We start from the raw sequence: 18,867 nt of genomic DNA, 5'->3' as shown, positions 1-18,867 counted from the left end.
GACTGAGGGCTAAACATTGACGCCCCCAACTACTGATTGCAGGGGAGTCGATCTGAGCATCTGAAATATTGATTCACGGCACCGGGTAGCGAAGCCGGCACTATTATTATAATTCTCAATTCATGGATGACATGGTGTCAACCAATATTGTGAACGATTATTGCTGGCCTAGCATTCTTAATAATTCCCACCCCCTTTTGAAGTTGAAGTTTTTTACCCTTGAATTTGAGTGTAAAAGGTATGACTTCTATTTGAGGAAACACGGTACTTGATGAGTGCCAAGCCGCGGTGTCTGGCCATGCTGGAAATGTTTGCATTTATGGGCTCACCACACCTCAGTAAGTGGATAAGGACAAGGTGCAGAGAAAGGATTGACGGCATCAAGATATCCGTCCTGGGATCCAACTGCATTTAGCCCTGCCCCCAGTGAAGGTAATACTTGCTGGTACTAGTGTGGGTGGCTAAAATTTAATCAGAGTGGATCTGATATACACTTCACTAGAACCATTCATTACCCAAGAGTTGATTTAGCCTTCAAGCAGCTGAACCTGTTGCAAACAGACCCGACACTATCTGGCACAAGTGTACCCATCAACTGAACTAGGTGAACGGCATACACGTGCGCGCATACATACACACGCACGCACACATACGCGCGCACACTCTCTCTCTCCCTCCTTCCTTCTCTCTTTCTTTCTTCAATTCTTGGTCTCCTGAGTCAAGTAACCCCGAGCAATAAACACCAAGGTTTATGTTGTTGCGACTCTACTTGCGAGTACACTGCAGCATCAAGGAACCTAAGCACGTGTGTGTGTGTGTGTGTGTGTGTGTGTGTGTGTGTGTGTGTGTGTGTGTGCCAGCTAGTTTGGTTGGTGGGTACACTTGTGTTTGATTGTGTTGGGTCTGTTGCCAACGGGCTCGGCTACTTGAAGGTGTAATGTTGTACCTGCCACCTTTGTTGGTTCCAGGGTTCATATACTTTCTATTTGAAGTATACATACCTGTTTACCATGGACTGCTTCTGGCTAGATTAACTCTTGTGTAATCAATGGTGCTAGTGAAGCTTATATTAGATCCACTCTGATTTAGCCACCCACACTAGTAGCAAGTATTACCCTCACTGGGGGCAGGGGTAGCTGCAGTTGGATCCCTGGACGGATACCTTGATGCCGTCAATCCTTTTTTCTGCACCTTATCCTCGCCCACTTACTGAGGTGTGGTAAGCCCATAAGTGGAATCATTTTCAAGTCCACCGAGAGTTTTGGGGATTTCAGGGGGTGTCGGTCGTTGGGTGGTGCCAATTGAGTCATCTTTCCAAGATTCCTTTTGAGTCTCTCTCCCCTCTCCCGGGGAGACCCACGTGACCAGTTTTGGCAGTGAGCAACAAGTACTAGTGTGTGTGTGTGTGTGTGTGTGTGTGTGTGTGTGTGTGTGTGTGTGTGTGTGTGTGTGTGCCAGCTAGTTCGGTTGGTGGGTACACTTATGCCAGATAGTGTTGGGCCTGTTGCCAACGGGCTCGGCTGCTTGAAGGTGTATTGTTGTACCTACCACCTTTGTTGGTTTCAGGGTTCGTATACTTTCTATTTGAAGTATACATACTTCGAAGTACCTGTTAACCATGGACTACTTCTGGCTAGATAAACTCTTGTGTAATCAATGGTGCTAGAGAAGCTTTTATCAGATCCACTCTGATTTAGCCACCCACACTAGTACCAAGTATTACCTTCACTGGGGGCAGGGGTACCTGCAGTTGGATCCCGGGACGGATACCCTGATGCCGTGAATCCTTTTTCTGCACCTTGTCCTCACCCACTTACTGAGGTGTGGTGAGCCCATAAGTGGGATCATTTCAAGTCCACCCTAGTTTGGGGATTTCAGGGGGTGTCGGCCGTTGGGTGGTTCAATGGCCAATTGAGTCATCTTTCCAAGATTCCTTTTGAGTCTCTCTCCCCTCTCCCGGGGAGACCCACGTGACCAGTTTTGGCAGTGAGCAAGTACAAGTGTGTGTGTGTGTGTGTGTGTGTGTGTGTGTGTGTGTGTGTGTGTGTGTGTGTGTGTGTGTGTGTGTGTGTGTGTGTGTGTGTGTGTGTGTGTGTGTGTGATGTCACTAGGGACCCTAACTAGTCTACCGGTATCTCATCGGCTCAATGTTTGGTTCTCTGGGCTTTTGGTGATGGTATTCTCTTCTTGATGACACAGTCATGTTCCTTTGTTGCTATGGCGTATGAGACAAAACAATCTTATCTCTCTACATCTGATATTCTTCTATTATTTTGCATTCTGCATCAGGTGCCGAGTCGCGAGATTGATAAGTCAGAGAGCAAATTCTGGACCGAATGGAATAGAGAAACAAAACAGGTGAGTGAGTGCTCTGTTGTAGTGATCTCTTGAAGACATGGCTATCTCTTATTGATGATGCAGTGACGACCTGTTGATGACATCATGGGTACCTAGTGTCGATGTCATGATGATCTGTTGATGATGCCATGGTTATCTATTACTGATGATTGTCAAGATAATGTTGATGACGTGGTCGTTGACAGTGCACATTGATGCTAGACACACAGTTTTCCGCAATATTTGGCACGGTCTTCCAACATGTTCCGTCGTTTCCAGGTGTGTTCGTGAAATTCCGCTTCTTGTTGTTGCCTCTGCCGTGTGTTCATGCAATTTTGCTGTTGTTGTTGCCTCTGCCGTGTGTTCATGCAATTTTGCTGTTGTTGTTGCCTCTGCCGTGTGTTCATGCAATTTTGCTGTTGTTGTTGCCTCTGCCGTGTGTTCATGCAATTTTGCTGTTGTTGTTGCCTCTGCCGTGTGTTCATGCAATTTTGCTGTTGTTGTTGTCTCTGCTGTGTGTTCATTCAATTTTGCTGTTGTTGCCTCTGCTGTGTGTTCATGCAATTTTGCTGTTGTTGTTGCCTCTGCTGTGTGTTCATGCAATTTTGTTGTTGTTGTTGCCTCTGCTGTGTGTTCATGCAATTTTGTTGTTGTTGTTGCCTCTGCTGTGTGTTCATGCAATTTTGTTGTTGTTGCCTCTGCTGTGCGTTCATGCAATTGTGTTGTTGTTGTTGCCTCTGCTGTGTGTTCATGCAATTTTGCTGTTGTTGTTGCCTCTGCCGTGTGTTCATGCAATTTTGCTGTTGTTGTTGCCTCTGCCGTGTGTTCATGCAATTTTGCTGTTGTTGTTGCCTCTGCCGTGTGTTCATGCAATTTTGCTGTTGTTGTTGCCTCTGCCGTGTGTTCATGCAATTTTGCTGTTGTTGTTGTCTCTGCTGTGTGTTCATTCAATTTTGCTGTTGTTGCCTCTGCTGTGTGTTCATGCAATTTTGCTGTTGTTGTTGCCTCTGCTGTGTGTTCATGCAATTTTGTTGTTGTTGTTGCCTCTGCTGTGTGTTCATGCAATTTTGTTGTTGTTGTTGCCTCTGCTGTGCGTTCATGCAATTTTGTTGTTGTTGTTGCCTCTGCTGTGTGTTCATGCAATTTTGCTGTTGTTGTTGCCTCTGCCGTGTGTTCATGCAATTTTGCTGTTGTTGTTGCCTCTGCCGTGTGTTCATGCAATTTTGCTGTTGTTGTTGCCTCTGCCGTGTGTTCATGCAATTTTGCTGTTGTTGTTGTCTCTGCTGTGTGTTCATTCAATTTTGCTGTTGTTGCCTCTGCTGTGTGTTCATGCAATTTTGCTGTTGTTGTTGTCTCTGCTGTGTGTTCATGCAATTTTGTTGTTGCTGTTGCCTCTGCTGTGTGTTCATGCAATTTTGTTGTTGTTGTTGCCTCTGCTGTGTGTTCATGCAATTTTGTTGTTGTTGTTGCCTCTGCTGTGCGTTCATGCAATTTTGTTGTTGTTGTTGCCTCTGCTGTGTGTTCATGCAATTTTGTTGTTGTTGTTGCCTCTGCTGTGTGTTCATGCAATTTTGTTGTTGTTGTTGCTGTGTGTTCATGCAATTTTGTTGTTGTTGCCTCTGCCGTGTGTTCATGCAATTTTGTTGTTGTTGTTGCCTCTGCTGTGTGTTCATGCAATTTTGTTGTTGTTGTTGCCTCTGCTGTGTGTTCATGCAATTTTGCTGTTGTTGTTGCCTCTGCTGTGTGTTCATGCAATTTTGTTGTTGTTGTTGCCTCTGCTGTGTGTTCATGCAATTTTGTTGTTGATGTTGCCTCTGCTGTGTGTTCATGCAATTTTGTTGTTGTTGTTGCCTCTGCTGTGTGTTCATGCAATTTTGTTGTTGTTGTTGCCTCTGCTGTGTGTTCATGCAATTTTGTTGTTGTTGCCTCTGCTGTGTGTTCATGCAATTTTGTTGTTGTTGTTGCCTCTGCTGTATGTTCATGCAATTTTGTTGTTGTTGTTGCCTCTGCTGTGTGTTGTGTACCTGTATGTTTAGTTTTTCCTACAATGCCACTTCAAGATGCCAGCACAGTCCGTACAGCACGGTGCTGGTGCTGGTGGTCCTCCTCCGTCACTACTAGTACCCCCACCACCTATGCAGCAGCAGCAGCAGCAGCAACGACAGCAGCAGCAGCGACTCCCGCCACAGCAGCAGCAGCAGCAACTCCGCGCGTAAACTGTAAAGCTGTCACCGTTGCCGTTGCTGTTGCTGGCCTCTTGATGGTTCAGCGTGTGCTGTGCTCTGCTGTGCTGTGCTCTGCTGTGCTGTGCTCTGCGTGCACTGCGCCAAGCTGTTTGGTCCGCAGCTGCCTGCCGTCTAGCCCTCCCACCCTACCTCCGTGGAGGCTCTCTCTCTCTCTCTCTCTCTCTCTCTCTCTCTCCTGGTGGTGATCCTGTTCGAACATATGCTCCTCTCTCTCTCTCTCTCTCTCTCTCTCTCTCTCTCTCTCTCTCTCTCTCTCTCTCTCTCTCTCTCTCTCTCTCTCTCGCTCTCGCTCTCTCTCTCGCTCGCTCTTTCATGTTGTGACCATTGTTCTTGCTGTTGTTGTTTTTTTAATTATTATTATTATTGTGTCCAATGAAGACTTGTTCCACAACTGTCAAACACGGATAATCTGTAGTGCCAAGAATGGTGTATACCCTAAGCCGCTCAGTGCAGCACGTGAGTTTCTCAAAATGGTCATATCGGACTAAAATGCCAATCAAAATCAGGGGAAACGATGAAAAGGGAAATTAGAAGACTGTCTAAAAGGCGAAGTATGTACACTGATTCGTTCAAAGTGTGTGCCAATTTCTATACACGTTGGCGCTATGTACAAGTAGAACTTAGCAAAACAAAAATACATGTAAGCCCATTGATACAGCAGAGAGTTTTGGTGCTGGGATGTAGCACTGGACACCTGTCATTGGAAATTGTGTTTACCATGCTAGAAATGCCAACATGCTAACTCTGCTCAACGCAGCAAAACAAAAAAATTAATAATAAAATAAAGATTGCAGCATCCGTTGGCCTCTATGTGCATTGTTCGAGAGTTGGTACTCGAAGTCCACAACAGACACAGCCTCTGTTCAACCTTTCTTAAAACTCTCTACCTAACTGTGGTCAATAGACGCGCTACCCATGGAGAATGACGGTACGTGCACGATCAAGGTCCCTGTGCGAACATCAGTAGCGACTCTTTGGCTCGGTTTCCGATGAGAACGCCCATTTCCAGCAGGCCGTCGATCACCGCCTCCAGGGCGCCGGGCGCTGTGCGCGGCACTTTGTCCGGGTCGATGCGAGACACTGCTTTCTCCATTGCCAGTAGCTGATCCTCGCTGAGCTGTTGGCCGTGTGCGGATTTTGGCAATGCTGTGTTGTTGTACACACCCACATCCATGGCCAACTCCAGGTAGCCCTGGCAGCAGAGGACAACGAGAACGAAAACGCGCGCAGTGAGAAGAAAGCAGGCACGCACGCATGCGTGTAGTATGAATGCATTCGAATACATAGTGCTGCTCGTCACAAGAAGGGGTTCCTGGATAGATTCCCATGCAATAAGCAGGTCAGGCGGACGTCAACACAAGATAAATTCATTCATGGCTACCAACCCCCATCTGTAGCCAAGGCAACTCACCTCCCCAATCACCAATGTTGGGTGGCGCAGCGATACGTTCTTGAGGTGATTGGGTATGATCAGGATACCCTTGGCCATGAATTCTAAAATTCAACACATAAACACACACACACACACACACATACACACACACACACACACACACACATACACACACACACACACACACACACACACACACACACGAAACTCACTCACAACCAATACAATCATGCACACAAGTCTTGGACACCAGGACTCTGTAATGCATGCACCTGTACTGTAAACAAACACATTGTTCTCTCTGTGGACAAAGGGATAATGTAGCAATTCTCTTACCATCAGCGTTGCTGAATGCGGAGCTCATCAACTGTTGCATCAATGCATGCACTTTCCCCATCTTTGCAGTAAAGTGACAGACAGCGATATGCACACACATACACGCACACACACACACACACACACACAGGTGACTACACAGACCAGTGAGGATACATGTCCAGACATGAATTCCATGCCCAGAAATAAATTTAAAAATAAATTTCACGGTTCGCGTGAGACTCGGCTGGAAGCCCAGTTTTCCGCATCCGTCGTGGGAACGCCACCACCCTCTAGGATCAGAAAGAAGAGAAACAATGTCAATAATTATAAGAAAAGTAAATGCCCAGTCTCCATGATCTGATCGATAGAGAAGGTTTGGATAAAGTAACGGTGGTAAAGATTCTACTAAAGACGCACCTGGCAAAATCAACTTCCTTCCACTGCAAGTAGGTTTGGAGGATGGCGGCATCAAGAGTACATAACTAAGAGTGAGCAACTCGACGATTCCCCAGCCCACGGCGGATTTTTTTGTGACATCAGTCTTTCGCCGCCCTTCGACTCACTGATGCCATCATGCGTAGCCAGAGATCAAAGTACAGTTGCGCTCACTGAAATCCGACCCAAAGTGCGAAACTGACACCCTGGCCTGGACCAGCTGTTCCGATTACATCACTGTACTTGTACATGCGCCCGTCCAGACGCATCCGTACCACTTCCAGGGCCAAGTCAAGGGCCGTGCAGGTTGAGGACACCAGATATGCACTCTGGGTTGGATTTCACCGAGCACAACTGTACATGTACAAATAATTTGTACATGTACAGTTAGGGCAGCGGAAGCAGAACAACGAGGACATAATTATGTCCTGAACCTGATGAACTCATACCGTATCTACAAGGCAAGTGCTGGAAAGCATACGCACTTGATCATACTTCTGCCAAAGAACGCCGAAGAAAAGAAATTCCGCCGTGGGTGAACCCATCGGAGCTCGAGATAGGAGTTGCACACTCTTGGTTATGTACTCTTGGCAGCGAATAACAAAACCTATGAATAGGTTTTTGCTGACCGTTGTTATCACTTACATCGACATCGCCGACAGTGGAATTGTGTAGCTCCACGCCATCGACCCTGTACAGTGCACAATACACACATACATACATACACAGAAACGATTGAGTGCACAGAAATATATACACAGTACAACACCTTGCTGAATGTCGGCGTTCCTGCCCTATTCTAGCTTATTGTATCCAATGATTGCAAGAAATGGCACAAAAAAAAACACCAAGCTCAGCGCCTTGTCACTCCCACCGTTGCTTTCACCAATGACGCATACTGTGAATGTGTGCAAGAATCTGCCGGCGGACGTCAATTTTTCCTTCAGACCTTTCCCGTTTCAACTTGCCCAAACTTACGAGCCTTGTATGAAGCCAGTCTAGACCACCTACCTTGCTGTGGAGAAGTTGAGTGACAGCAACGCCATCATGCCATCCGGAGTGGAGATGTTGGTCAGCCATGCCGTCATGCCCACTGTGCACGTTATCACCATGTCAAATGCCTCCTCGAACTTCTTCTCCGGCAGCAGCTGCGACGGGGTGGTGTCAATGAGGACGTTGAACGATGCTCCGAACTGTACCCTCATCTCGTTAGCCGTGATCACCATGCTACTGTTGAGCAGGGACAAGTTGGCATAGATTGGTAAGTGGCCAAATTTCTTCAGCTAGTGGAATACAGGAGCAAACGCAAGAAGCAAACCAGGACAGAAGTTCGACGGCACTCGTCTCAAACGTCATGCGTATCATGTGCACTTCCGGGTATTCATGCGCATGCACATTGACACACACAGACGCACACACACACACACACACACACACACACACACACACACACACACACACACTCACACACTCACACACACACTCACACACACACACACACTCACTCACACACACAGTATCAAATATACTCAAACGCAGCAACATGGTGACTCACCTGTGGGACGTATTGATCATAGTAGGCGTCGTCTGCAAATTTATTCTGCACAAGATGATACCAACAATGACAACAGCAGCAGCAACACCACCACCATCACCACCAACAACAATAGCAGCAGCAGCAACAACAACAACAACAACAACAACATGAAGCAGCAGTAACCACAGGCAAAGAATGAAGAATTTCAAAACACAACAGCACACAATGGAAGAAGGCTTTTAAATAACTGTTCATGGGGAATAGGCTACCCTAGTCACCAAACAAGCTATTCTGAATTACAGTAAAACCTGTAAGTAAAGACCACCGTGACTAGCGGCCAGTCTGGTACTACAGTAAAACCTGTAAGTAAAGACCACCGTGACTAGCGGCCAGTCTGGTACTACAGTGCTGTCGGTCGCCGACGAACTGGGGGGTCAGCCTCCTAGCCTAGACCGTTCTTATTTCCATGTATTACAGCCTATGGGCAGTTTAGTCACCGTGTATACATTGGTATGCTGTGCTTGGTAAAAATTCTAGCCTGGTCGTTCTTCGGCGCCCGACAGACAGTACTGTACAGACCACTTCGCCAGGCACGGAGCCAGGCACGGAGCCAGGCACGGACGGTCCCACATTCATATTATAGCTGTGCGGTGCAAACCTCTAACTAAGGACCACCTGCCACTAAAGACCGCTTTCTCTGGCCCCAAGGGTGGTGGTTAGCTACAGGTTTTACTGTGTACAAAGGACATTGGAAGTCAGTACAATGTGACTGTGTAGCTTGCCACCGGAATTACAGTTGTGCTTGGTGAAATCCAACCCAGAGTGCATAGCTGGTGTCCTCAACCTGCACGGCCCTTGACTTGGCCCTGGAAGTGGTACGGATGCGTCTGGACGTACACATGTACAAGTACAGTGATGTAATCGGAACAGCTGGTCCAGGCCAGGGTGTCAGGTTTGCACTTCGGGACGGATTTCAGTGAGCACAGCTGTGCTACATGTACAGTAAGACAAAGTCAAACACTTTCCCAGCACGTCAGCACCTACTCACCGTTGGGAAGTTTCCGTGCACCAGTCCGCTCGCTAGGATGGCAGCTACAAGAGAGCTGAATGTCCCGCCGGAGAGGAAGAGAGAGATGTCATGCGGACCACAGCCTTGCTGCACTGGGAACGGCTGGGCTGGCGTCGGCAGGAACGCATGGCCTTTGTACAGCAAGTATCCCTGCGGACACAACAAGAGCATTACACCAGCTATATAACATTCATACGGTTGACAGAGTTGCAGCTATAATAATCTCGTAGAATCCTAAAACCTGATTGGCGTGACTGGAATGGCGTCCAAACTTTGGGTTTCTACTAAAAGCTGGATATCTACGTACACTCGTATGGTACAGAAATGCAGTGTAACCTAGTAAGTATGCACACCATCATTAGTTAGTCAGACCGATTCCACCGGGAAGGATGATGCATGCTTGTGAGGAGCAGCACGGAAAACTCGTGCCACAGAAAAAACATTACGTAAGAAGTGCTACGGTTCACGTGATGTTGGTGTTACGATTCTCGTGCACGTGCATACGACGGCTACTTAACTTAGTACAACATGTACTGTGCACAGTAGTTACCGATTTTCGGGAGTAAAAGCCGCAATCGTGATTCACCCGAAAAAACAGTCAGTGAGGCTTCTACTACGATGGTCAAATAAATGCAGGGATATACAGGGAAGATGTCTGTATGTCGGGACAAAGAACCTGGTTGCGGCTGGTATACTCCAGTGCGGCATATACTCCAGTGCTGCATATACTCCAGTGCGGCTTATACTCCAGTGCGGCATATACTCCAGTGTGGCTAATACTCCAGTACGGGTTATACTCCAGCGTGGCTTATACTCCAGCGTGGCTTATACTCTGTAAAATACGGTAGATGTGCATGCACTTTCTTACATTTAGCTGCACTTCTGCCGAGCAGTACTGCTTCCAGATTCCGGGGCTGGACAGCGACAGGTTGAGCGCAAAGTCTTGGCAGCCGGGAATGCCGAATCGCGTGCAGTTCTTGTAGGAGATGTCTATCAACACAATCACCATAGCCATCGCCAACACAACAAACCAGGGATGTCAATGACAGCATGTGAAGTACAAGGTACTTCAAGTAGAAAAGTTAACCATAGACAATCAAACAAGTAGGGAAATGCCTTATGCATTAACGGGTACTACCGCAGTATAATACGCACTTCCAGTTGTATACAAAGATCACATACAGTCAGACCTCGCATAACCGCACAATGATCCGTTTTCCACAAAAAATATCCGGATAGGCGAGGGAACCGGATAATCGAACACACATACTGTATGTAAGCACGGTATATGCTGTACATTTGTAACCAACTACTTGTATTTTCTTCCGGATGGCGAGGGATCCGGATAAACGAGGACCGGATAAGCGAGGTCTGACTGTACATATTATGTCACGGAGAAGGAGAATTTGTCAACGCTGCCACTGTTCAACTTTCTACTCCGTCCACTCCTGTTAGCCTGAACATGCAGCCCGGCTAGCTCAGTCGGTAGAGCATGAGACTCTTAATCTCAGGGTCGTGGGTTCGAGCCCCACGTTGGGCGCTTTCTTTTTCTCTTTTTTCTCCCTGGCAATTACCAGAGCATTGTACCAAGAGTACATAAACCAGAGTGTGCAACTCGGGATGGTTCCTGTGGGAGCGTAATTCGTGCACTACGTCATTTCTGACGGCATGGTAAGCCACAGGTACGGTGAAAAGTTGCGTAACCAGTCGCGGTGGTGCAGTTCACTGAGTTTGTCCTGATTTCGGTTTTTTGAGACGGATAGCCTGGTGACTTTACTTGTCGGTGGATGTACACAGTCACACAAAACACCGAAATCCTGAAACAGGACGTCTAAAATCAAGCAAACTTGGCTGATTTCCGGGCTATGAAACATGAAAATTTGAGCTGTACGGAAGTCGCGGCTTGGCTGATCTCATCAGGGTGACGTAGTGCACGAACTGCGCTGTTTCAGATCTGATATGCACAGTTGCACACTCTGGTTTATGTACTCTTGATTGTACTGATATCCTATCCCTGTTTCCGGCTTTCTGGAGACAACTTACTCAATCAAAACTATGGTGTACGCGCACAATTTTAAACTGGGTGGGCGCTTGCAAGTAGGCATACCGTAATGTTTCGGGCGGAGTATCCGCCATTAGCACCAATAATTTTATTTATTTTGGACTACATCTCTGGCATATGAACACGGCATATGGATCTCGGTGCAAGTCTAGCACGCGTCCACTCTGACCTGGAGTGTGAAAGTGACGGCTGCTAGTGAGGATACGAAATGACGTCAAATCCGCCTTATATGGGAGCTAGCTGAGCAGGAAAATACCCATTTATGGGTTAGGTAACTTTGTGTACAGAAACCCTATCATATAGAAGAACATTGAGTGGCAAACGTACTACGAGTATGTGCTGTGTATTGTGTATCCTCTATTTTAATAGTGATACTTACATGGAAGGTACTTTTTCAGCATGGGAGTCAGATCACTCAGGAACGTACTGATCAGAGAAGTCAACTGTAAAACAAAGTAGAGAAAACAAAGGGAATGGGAAGAGAAACTAGCGACAAACAGTACGTAAGCTATCACTCACACTGAATTATCCTCGCGGTGGTGGTGGCGTGTATGCAAGTCGTATAGGTTGGCCGAGAGCACATTTCGGAGTAGTGGTGTGACTGATATTGGGAGAACTCTGGGAGGGCCTGGACCTCCATTGTGGTCCGGGATTGCAGGTGGGGCAGATCAGCAAGTCCTCTCTGTAGGCCTTACGGCGGCATGTACATGCTACACTGTACGTGCATTCTACATGTACATGTACATCATGCAGTAATCCTGTACTCACTTCACTCAGTCGAGTGGCAGTGAGCTGGTATAGGGCCTTCGGTGTGACACTAGTGACTAGTGCACTCCGGTTCTAACATCGATTTTTCAGTCCCCCAGCTGTAAATCAAGGCGGGGCGCGCTCGCGAGACCGAGCGGAGCGTTCTCGTGGTACTTTCCGTGTCAAGCCATGAGAAAGGCCTGTGGCCCGGGGTACATCTCCCCAACTGTGTAAATCAAGGTGGGGTGCTAAACAGTGCGGGGGGGGGGGGGGGGCTCTCATGGTACTTTCCAGTACATGTAGCAAGCTATGATATCGACATGTGGGCTACATGCACACGGTCCCATCTGGACTAGAGAGGTATCGACCCGTGGGCTGATAACACACCCTGCCAGGCTAGGCAGAAGGTAGGCTGATGGCACACTGTCCAGTATCATACCGGCACTAACGCACTACTCACCTCTCCCGACGCCGCCTCACTGGCATCCTTGTTGATGTCCTTGCGCAATGCACCGACGTCGATTCCACTCCTGCGCCCAGCACCAACACACAATGCAGAACAGAGCGTTCCAGCCAGCACTGAACTGAACATGATCTGCTGGGCTTATCAGGTGACCGTGTTTTCCTAAGTATATAAGCCGCACCCAGATTTTTTCGGCACAAAATACAGACACATCTACCCTGTTTATCACTGCTAGTTTGACCATTGTACTGTAGGGGTAATATAAGCCGCATCGACCTTCTAGTTGTACCTCTTGTGTTTAAAAAGTGTGGCTTATCATGTGACTCGGGAAGTACGATACGTTCACAGGCAACAGCAGTGTTGCATTCCCAGACGAGCAGGATGGCATGGTGCTATCTGATCAGCAAGGTTATATGCATACCATACTCACATCCCATCTCCAGTAAACTTGATCTCCAGGTTGCTCTCTGCACCAGCCTCCAACAGAGTGAAGTTCCAGATCCCGTTGCTGCCCGGGTCTAAATAGCAAGCGAGAAAGAAACAGCAGAGATGTGTTTTGATGCGATGGATAGATGATACGATCAAGGCAAACCAAGCTGGCACTGCAACATCTGCACGCCCTAGCTTGGCTCATAGCGTTATCAAGAGTACATAACCCCGATAGTGTACAACTACCTGCACAACCTCTACGCAGTGCTGCGATGGCAGAACTTCACATCGCGTGACATGGTTCAATAGGCTACACTGGCAAACAGTGCAAAGTGACCACAGGAGAGTTGAAACCAAAGCAGGTTTGCGTACAACCCTGTATCTATCATGCAGCAGGGGGTGCAAATAATGTGTATGTGAAGTTCTGCCGCCGCAGCCTCCATAGCTGGAGTTGCACACTCTTGGGAGTTACGTACTCTTGGTAGGACGTAGGATCATGGATAAACTCTGCACAAGTGCATCACAAAAATTTCAAATTTCGATCGCACCATATTTTGTCTTTTGTCTTCAACTTCGATACTCACTACGTCGAACCTCCGAGGGACTTCGGGCAATTTCGACATGATAACCAGGGTTCTCCTCAAACCGTGGAGCCCTCATTTTTGAGAATCGGTGATGAAACGCCAGAGATGCAATTGTATTTGTTAGTTTGTTGTGCACTCTTGGCTAAGCAACTCACGCATGGAAACAGCGACCCTGACCCACATCGGGTTAGTAACTCACGCATGGAAACAGCGACCCTGACCCACATCGGGTTAGTAACTCACGCATGGAAACAGCGACCCTGACCCACATCGGGTTAGTAACTCACGCATGGAAACAGCGACCCTGATCCACATCGGGTTAGTAACTCACGCATGGAAACAGCGACCCTGACCCACATCGGGTTAGTAACTCACGCATGGAAACAGCGACCCTGACCCACATCGGGTTAGTAACTCACGCATGGAAACAGCGACCCTGACCCACATCGGGTTAGTAACTCACGCATGGAAACAGCGACCCTGACCCACATCGGGTTAGTAACTCACGCATGGAAACAGCGACCCTGACCCACATCGGGTTAGTAACTCACGCATGGAAACAGCGACCCTGACCCACATCGGGTTAGTAACTCACGCATGGAAACAGCGACCCTGACCCACATCGGGTTAGTAACTCACGCATGGAAACAGCGACCCTGACCCACATCGGGTTAGTGTTGTAGTGAACACTGCCGGACTCGGAGATGTGTGGCCACCAGCGCGTGCGCGTCTTCCAGTGGCCGTTGCCGTTGATGTAGACACCGACGTACGCCTCCAGGCCTGTCAAGTTCGTGTTGGGGATGAGGTAGGAGGAGGGATGCAGGCGATACGTGTTCGGGTCCAACGTCAGGCTGCGCAGAGGACAGTCAGCAAACGTACAGAGAAGAAAGCTGCGTGAGCATATTGACGTTGTCAGTGAATTACACAGCCTGGACCAGCATGCACTCTAGGTCTATCTTCGTTAGTAGATAATCCCAGGAGTTTCGAATAATTGTTTGTTCGTTATATTGACGAGTATTATCTACTATCCGGACGTGAATGTACGCGTTTCAGGCATCAGGGGATATTCTGATCATTGTCTACTAATGAGGGTTGTCTTGTAGCCGGTGTCGTACTAACAAGGATAGACCTGTACTATGACATTGTACTGGTTTCAACGTGAACTCTAGTGTACTTTAGTCATGACTGATCAGGCACCAAACTGACATACAGTGAATCGTCAAGATGACGTACCGCAGCAAGCGCCATGAAAAGCATTGAAAACCTATACTTCATAGCCTAGATACAGTACGTGCATATCCTGGCCCATCGGATCTGGTCCGGCAGGTCAGTTGTGGCAACCAAATTCATGTTTACTGGCGAGGAGGTCGTGTGTACCTGCCATTATCATACACAAACTGTATGAAAGACTACGGTGTGACCGGACCAATCAAAACCTGCTTCCGGCGGTCCTGATACCCAAGGTCAAATGACTGGTATGTCATTATCCAGAGTCCTCAAAACACAGTACTGTATAGCTTGGTGGAATTCTAGCCAATCCGTTCTTTGGCACCCTGTAGTAGTTTTTTTGGTTCGCGTTTGAAAATCTTTATTTTACACATGCATTTTCCTGATTTCTTCTCCAGTGTACGTTGTATTGCACTTCCCAAATCCATTGTGTTAAAGTTTTGCCCGTAAAAGAGCCTTGTAGTAGAAAAAAGTAGAAAAAAGTAGAAAAAAAGTAGAAAAAAAGTAGAAAAAAGTAGGAAAAAAAGTAGAAAAAAAGTAGAAAAAAAGAAAAAAAATCACGGTTCGCGTGAGACTCGGCCAAAGGCCCAGTTTTCCTCATCCGCAGGAACGCCACCACCCTCTTGGATCAAGGCGCAGATGCAGCTCCTAAGCGGTGGGAGGTGAGTAGATCAGACCCACCACAAAGTGGTCAAAGACCGAAATCCCATTCAAAAAGTAGAAAAAAGGTACTGTAGTAGAGCTTGCTCTAGTAGTAGGTTTTTTCATTTGACCCGACAAGACCACACCACGCTTGCAGATCACAGCACGAACAGTTCACCAGCCACACTCCACGAAAGCAAGTACACTGTAGTAGTAGTACTCCTGACAAGTCTTGTTTCGTTCCATAGAGATATAACGGCAATGGCAACAAAGAATTAGAGCTTACTCTGTCAGATAGATATCCGTGTTGATATAGGGGATATGCGATGTCAGATCTGGTATCTTCACAGAGCCAATTTTCTCTTGAACTAGAGGGCTGGCAAAGTCCTTCAACACTGCCAAGAACACACAGGTATATACGAATAAATAAACCGACGCGCACACACACACACACGTGTACACACACACAGTCACACCCAACCACTCACACACATACACCCCCCCCCCCCCCCACACACACACACACAACAGGCGCGTAGCCGGCAGTATTTCCATGTTGCCCGGAAACCCCCTCCGCGGTAGCAGCGCAGACGACGAAACCGTTGAAAACTACAGTAAAACTCTCCTGAGTGCATGTCACCAGAAGTACAAAGACTCAACGTGACGTGCACGCCGCACGCATGCACTTGAGTGAGGTGTGAAACTATGTTACTTCGCGAGTGCTTCGTCCGCACCAATGACTTACATGGATGTTGCTGGACAACTACGGTCATTGTAAAAGTTCTCTTTCATGTTGCGTTTTTTTTTAATACAAAATTCTTAGATGTGAATGAGCCACAACACGTTGTAGTAATGCAGCAATGTCAAGTCCCAGATTGGGCCTCACAGGAGCTTGGAATTTGAAGATAACCTGTTGTGCCGGGCGCTCTGCCCCCGCCCTACCCCACCCCCCGCGGGGGACACGCCCGGACCCCCATCTGGAAACCCCCTCCCAAACCCTTCCTGCTACGCGCGCGCGCGCGCGCACACACATTCACCCACACCCACAAACACACACACGTGCCCATGGAATGCACGCGTCTAGTTTATAGCACCCATCGTGCAGCTAGTGTACAATACCATGTGAAGAACTCGTCATGCTCCGCTATGTGGCTATGTTGCAGTAAGTAAAGTAAATTATCGTGTCCGTTTCCGACGGCAACTCACGGCGGCCGCTAACACCCAGTAAACCCTAGCGGCAGATGCGGCGTCTAACGGTGGGGGTGAGTGGATAAGTCTCACAACCACTGGCACAAGTGCTTTCTTCACCACCATCGATTTGCCAATCCCACATTCAACGTTTATCGAGCGATTACTCAGAAATCCGACCCAGATTAGAATGATGATCAGCCTAGGTATACTCACAGTAGGAGAAGAACGCCTCGGACAATCGGAGAGATATTCCAGGATTCCGGGCGCTCGCCGAGCCAACCATCAAGGCCACAAGCAGTACAGACACCGCTGGTATCTTCCTCTGGATTGAGATCGCCGCCATAGTCAGCAGTGTTACAACTTCACTAGGCTAGCTAGCCGCCAGTACATGTAGTATCGACTCGTAGTCGTAAAGTTCTCTTTCAAACCGTCACCAGCACAGAGGTCACAGGCAAAAAAATCACACCCACAACTACTAGTAACCAGGTACCTTGTACTTGTAGAAAGGCTGTTACTATGTTAGCAAGTCGGCGATCGAGAAACTCAATCGGTTGTTATGATTTCTTTGGCAACCAATCAGCCTTTACTGCTTTACAATACGATCTTCGCCGTACTCGTAACGTAGGTGTACCACGCTCCACAGCCAGAATCAGGAATGGTTGGAAGGTGCCCGGCTTTCTCCACGTTGTTTGTTGCAAAACTTGTGTCGGGGTGCGCGTGGGCGATCCTGCATCCACCAGACTCAGATAGCTGGTTGAGCTTACAACGACGTCCACGATCTACAGACTCAGGATCTAGGAGTCAGGAGCGGGAACCAACACCAAGAACTAAAGACAACGTTAGTAGTAGTACTTGTAAGTCATTTTTTTATTTTGTTCAATGCCAATGGGCACGACAAGTAGCTAGCTACTACTCAGTAGTACACTACTACTACTACTAGTAATACTACATGACAGTACTACAGTGTACCAGGCCAGACGCGGACATCTGGGGATGATTGCCGACCAGGACGTGATCGTGAGTCGATGGGCCGCAGGATACTAGGTCTAGGATTTAGCCTACATAACACTACTGTAAGACATGTATATATAACGAGGAAGCAAATCTAACGTTTTAAAGGGGAAGTTAAGGCAAAAATTAAAATTTCACCAGTTGTAGTCTTCGGGGTGCTGAGTCGAATGGTCTTGGTCCGAGAAAGCTGAGACGCTCCCTTCCTACTTGAATCCCAATCGAACTCGCGCACTTCCACCGAAACTGGGTGACTGCGCCCTACTAGATGGGGATTTGTATGCAAAATGTCACTAAAAGCGCCATTTCGTTCTTATAAAAGCACGGATGACCGCGATTGGCCCATATGTTGTAGTCTTTTGGACGCCGAGTCGACTGGTTTTGGTCCGAAAAGGCTGCGATGCAGCGTTCCTCCTTTATTCCCAATCGAACATGGTTGAACAAGCGGTCACGTGCTCCTGCGTACACCAGTCACCTGGTCACCGTGCCTGCAGGGTACAACTTACAGCCTGTTTTGACCTTTTTTGGGTGCAGTCCTGTCACTCGAGTTGAACCTTGGTGTGAAAGTTGTCGCCTGCTGGCGTGGTGACCAGGTGATTTTGGCACCCTGGAGCACGTGACCGCTTCTTCAACCATGTTCGATTGGGAATAAAGGAGGAACGCTGCATCGCAGCCTTTTCGGACCAAAACCAGTCGACTCAGCGTCCAAAAGACTACAACATATGGGCCAATCGCGGTCATCCGTGCTTTTATAAGAACGAAACGGCGCGTTTAGTGACATTTTGCATACAAATCCCCATCTAGTAGGGCGCAGTCACCCAGTTTCGGTGGAAGTGCGCGAGTTCGATTGGGATTCAAGTAGGAAGGGAGCGTCTCAGCTTTCTCGGACCAAGACCATTCGACTCAGCACCCCGAAGACTACAACTGGTGAAATTTTATTTTTTGCCTTAACTTCCCCTTTAACGGATGTCATTTCTTCGTTATAATATTAATAAGATCCGTTGAGGCCGTACTGCTTCATATATGCTGTGTGTGGATATGGCAGAATACTCCAAGATCGTTAACATATCTTCTCGTTAACCTATGAATTTTGGACAATCGTTAAATTTGCGACTCGTTATAATAACATGTCTTACAGTAGTCACTGCATGCTAGCGTAGCCTGTAGATCTACTGACTG

At 47.7% G+C, this 18,867-nt stretch overlaps 2 protein-coding genes and 1 non-coding gene across 4 annotated transcripts in view; 2 read left to right on the top strand and 1 right to left on the bottom strand.

The window, feature by feature from the left end:
* The window catches only part of LOC135822756 (splicing factor 3A subunit 2-like), a 14,952-nt gene extending 9,730 nt beyond the window's left edge, over positions 1–5,222 (top strand). Inside the window, exons 7-8 of the mRNA XM_065335586.1 lie at positions 2,290–2,358; positions 4,374–5,222. Of these exons, the coding sequence (XP_065191658.1) occupies positions 2,290–2,358; positions 4,374–4,553 (249 nt within the window). The 3' untranslated portion in view covers positions 4,554–5,222. The remainder of the gene's footprint in view (positions 1–2,289; positions 2,359–4,373) is intronic.
* A 240-nt stretch (positions 5,223–5,462) lies between these two features.
* On the bottom strand, positions 5,463–17,509 carry LOC135822755 (uncharacterized). 2 transcript variants are annotated; one of them, XM_065335584.1, is made up of 14 exons: positions 16,894–17,509; positions 15,776–15,884; positions 14,260–14,471; positions 13,038–13,125; positions 12,605–12,674; positions 11,777–11,840; positions 10,204–10,325; positions 9,315–9,485; positions 8,285–8,329; positions 7,741–8,012; positions 7,375–7,420; positions 6,313–6,373; positions 5,995–6,077; positions 5,463–5,775 (listed from the first exon to the last, which is right to left on the bottom strand). In XM_065335584.1, the coding sequence occupies exons 1-14, from the start codon at positions 17,021–17,023 to the stop codon at positions 5,524–5,526; spliced, it is 1,725 nt and encodes a 574-aa protein (XP_065191656.1). In that variant the 5' UTR covers positions 17,024–17,509; the 3' UTR covers positions 5,463–5,523. The 2 variants fall into 2 exon arrangements, with proteins under 2 accessions (XP_065191656.1, XP_065191657.1); XM_065335585.1 differs by lacking the exons at positions 14,260–14,471; positions 15,776–15,884; positions 16,894–17,509 and adding an exon at positions 13,776–13,837.
* Positions 10,803–10,875, top strand: Trnak-cuu (transfer RNA lysine (anticodon CUU)). The gene has a single exon. It is a non-coding gene; the product is annotated as a tRNA-Lys (tRNA).
* Positions 17,510–18,867: the final 1,358 nt, after the last annotated feature.

This window comes from Sycon ciliatum, chromosome 8 (assembly GCF_964019385.1).
Source record: "Sycon ciliatum chromosome 8, ocSycCili1.1, whole genome shotgun sequence".
Lineage (NCBI taxonomy): Eukaryota > Metazoa > Porifera > Calcarea > Leucosolenida > Sycettidae > Sycon > Sycon ciliatum.
The sequence above is the reverse complement of the archived record's forward strand: the minus strand, read 5'-3'. Positions and strand labels throughout refer to the sequence as shown.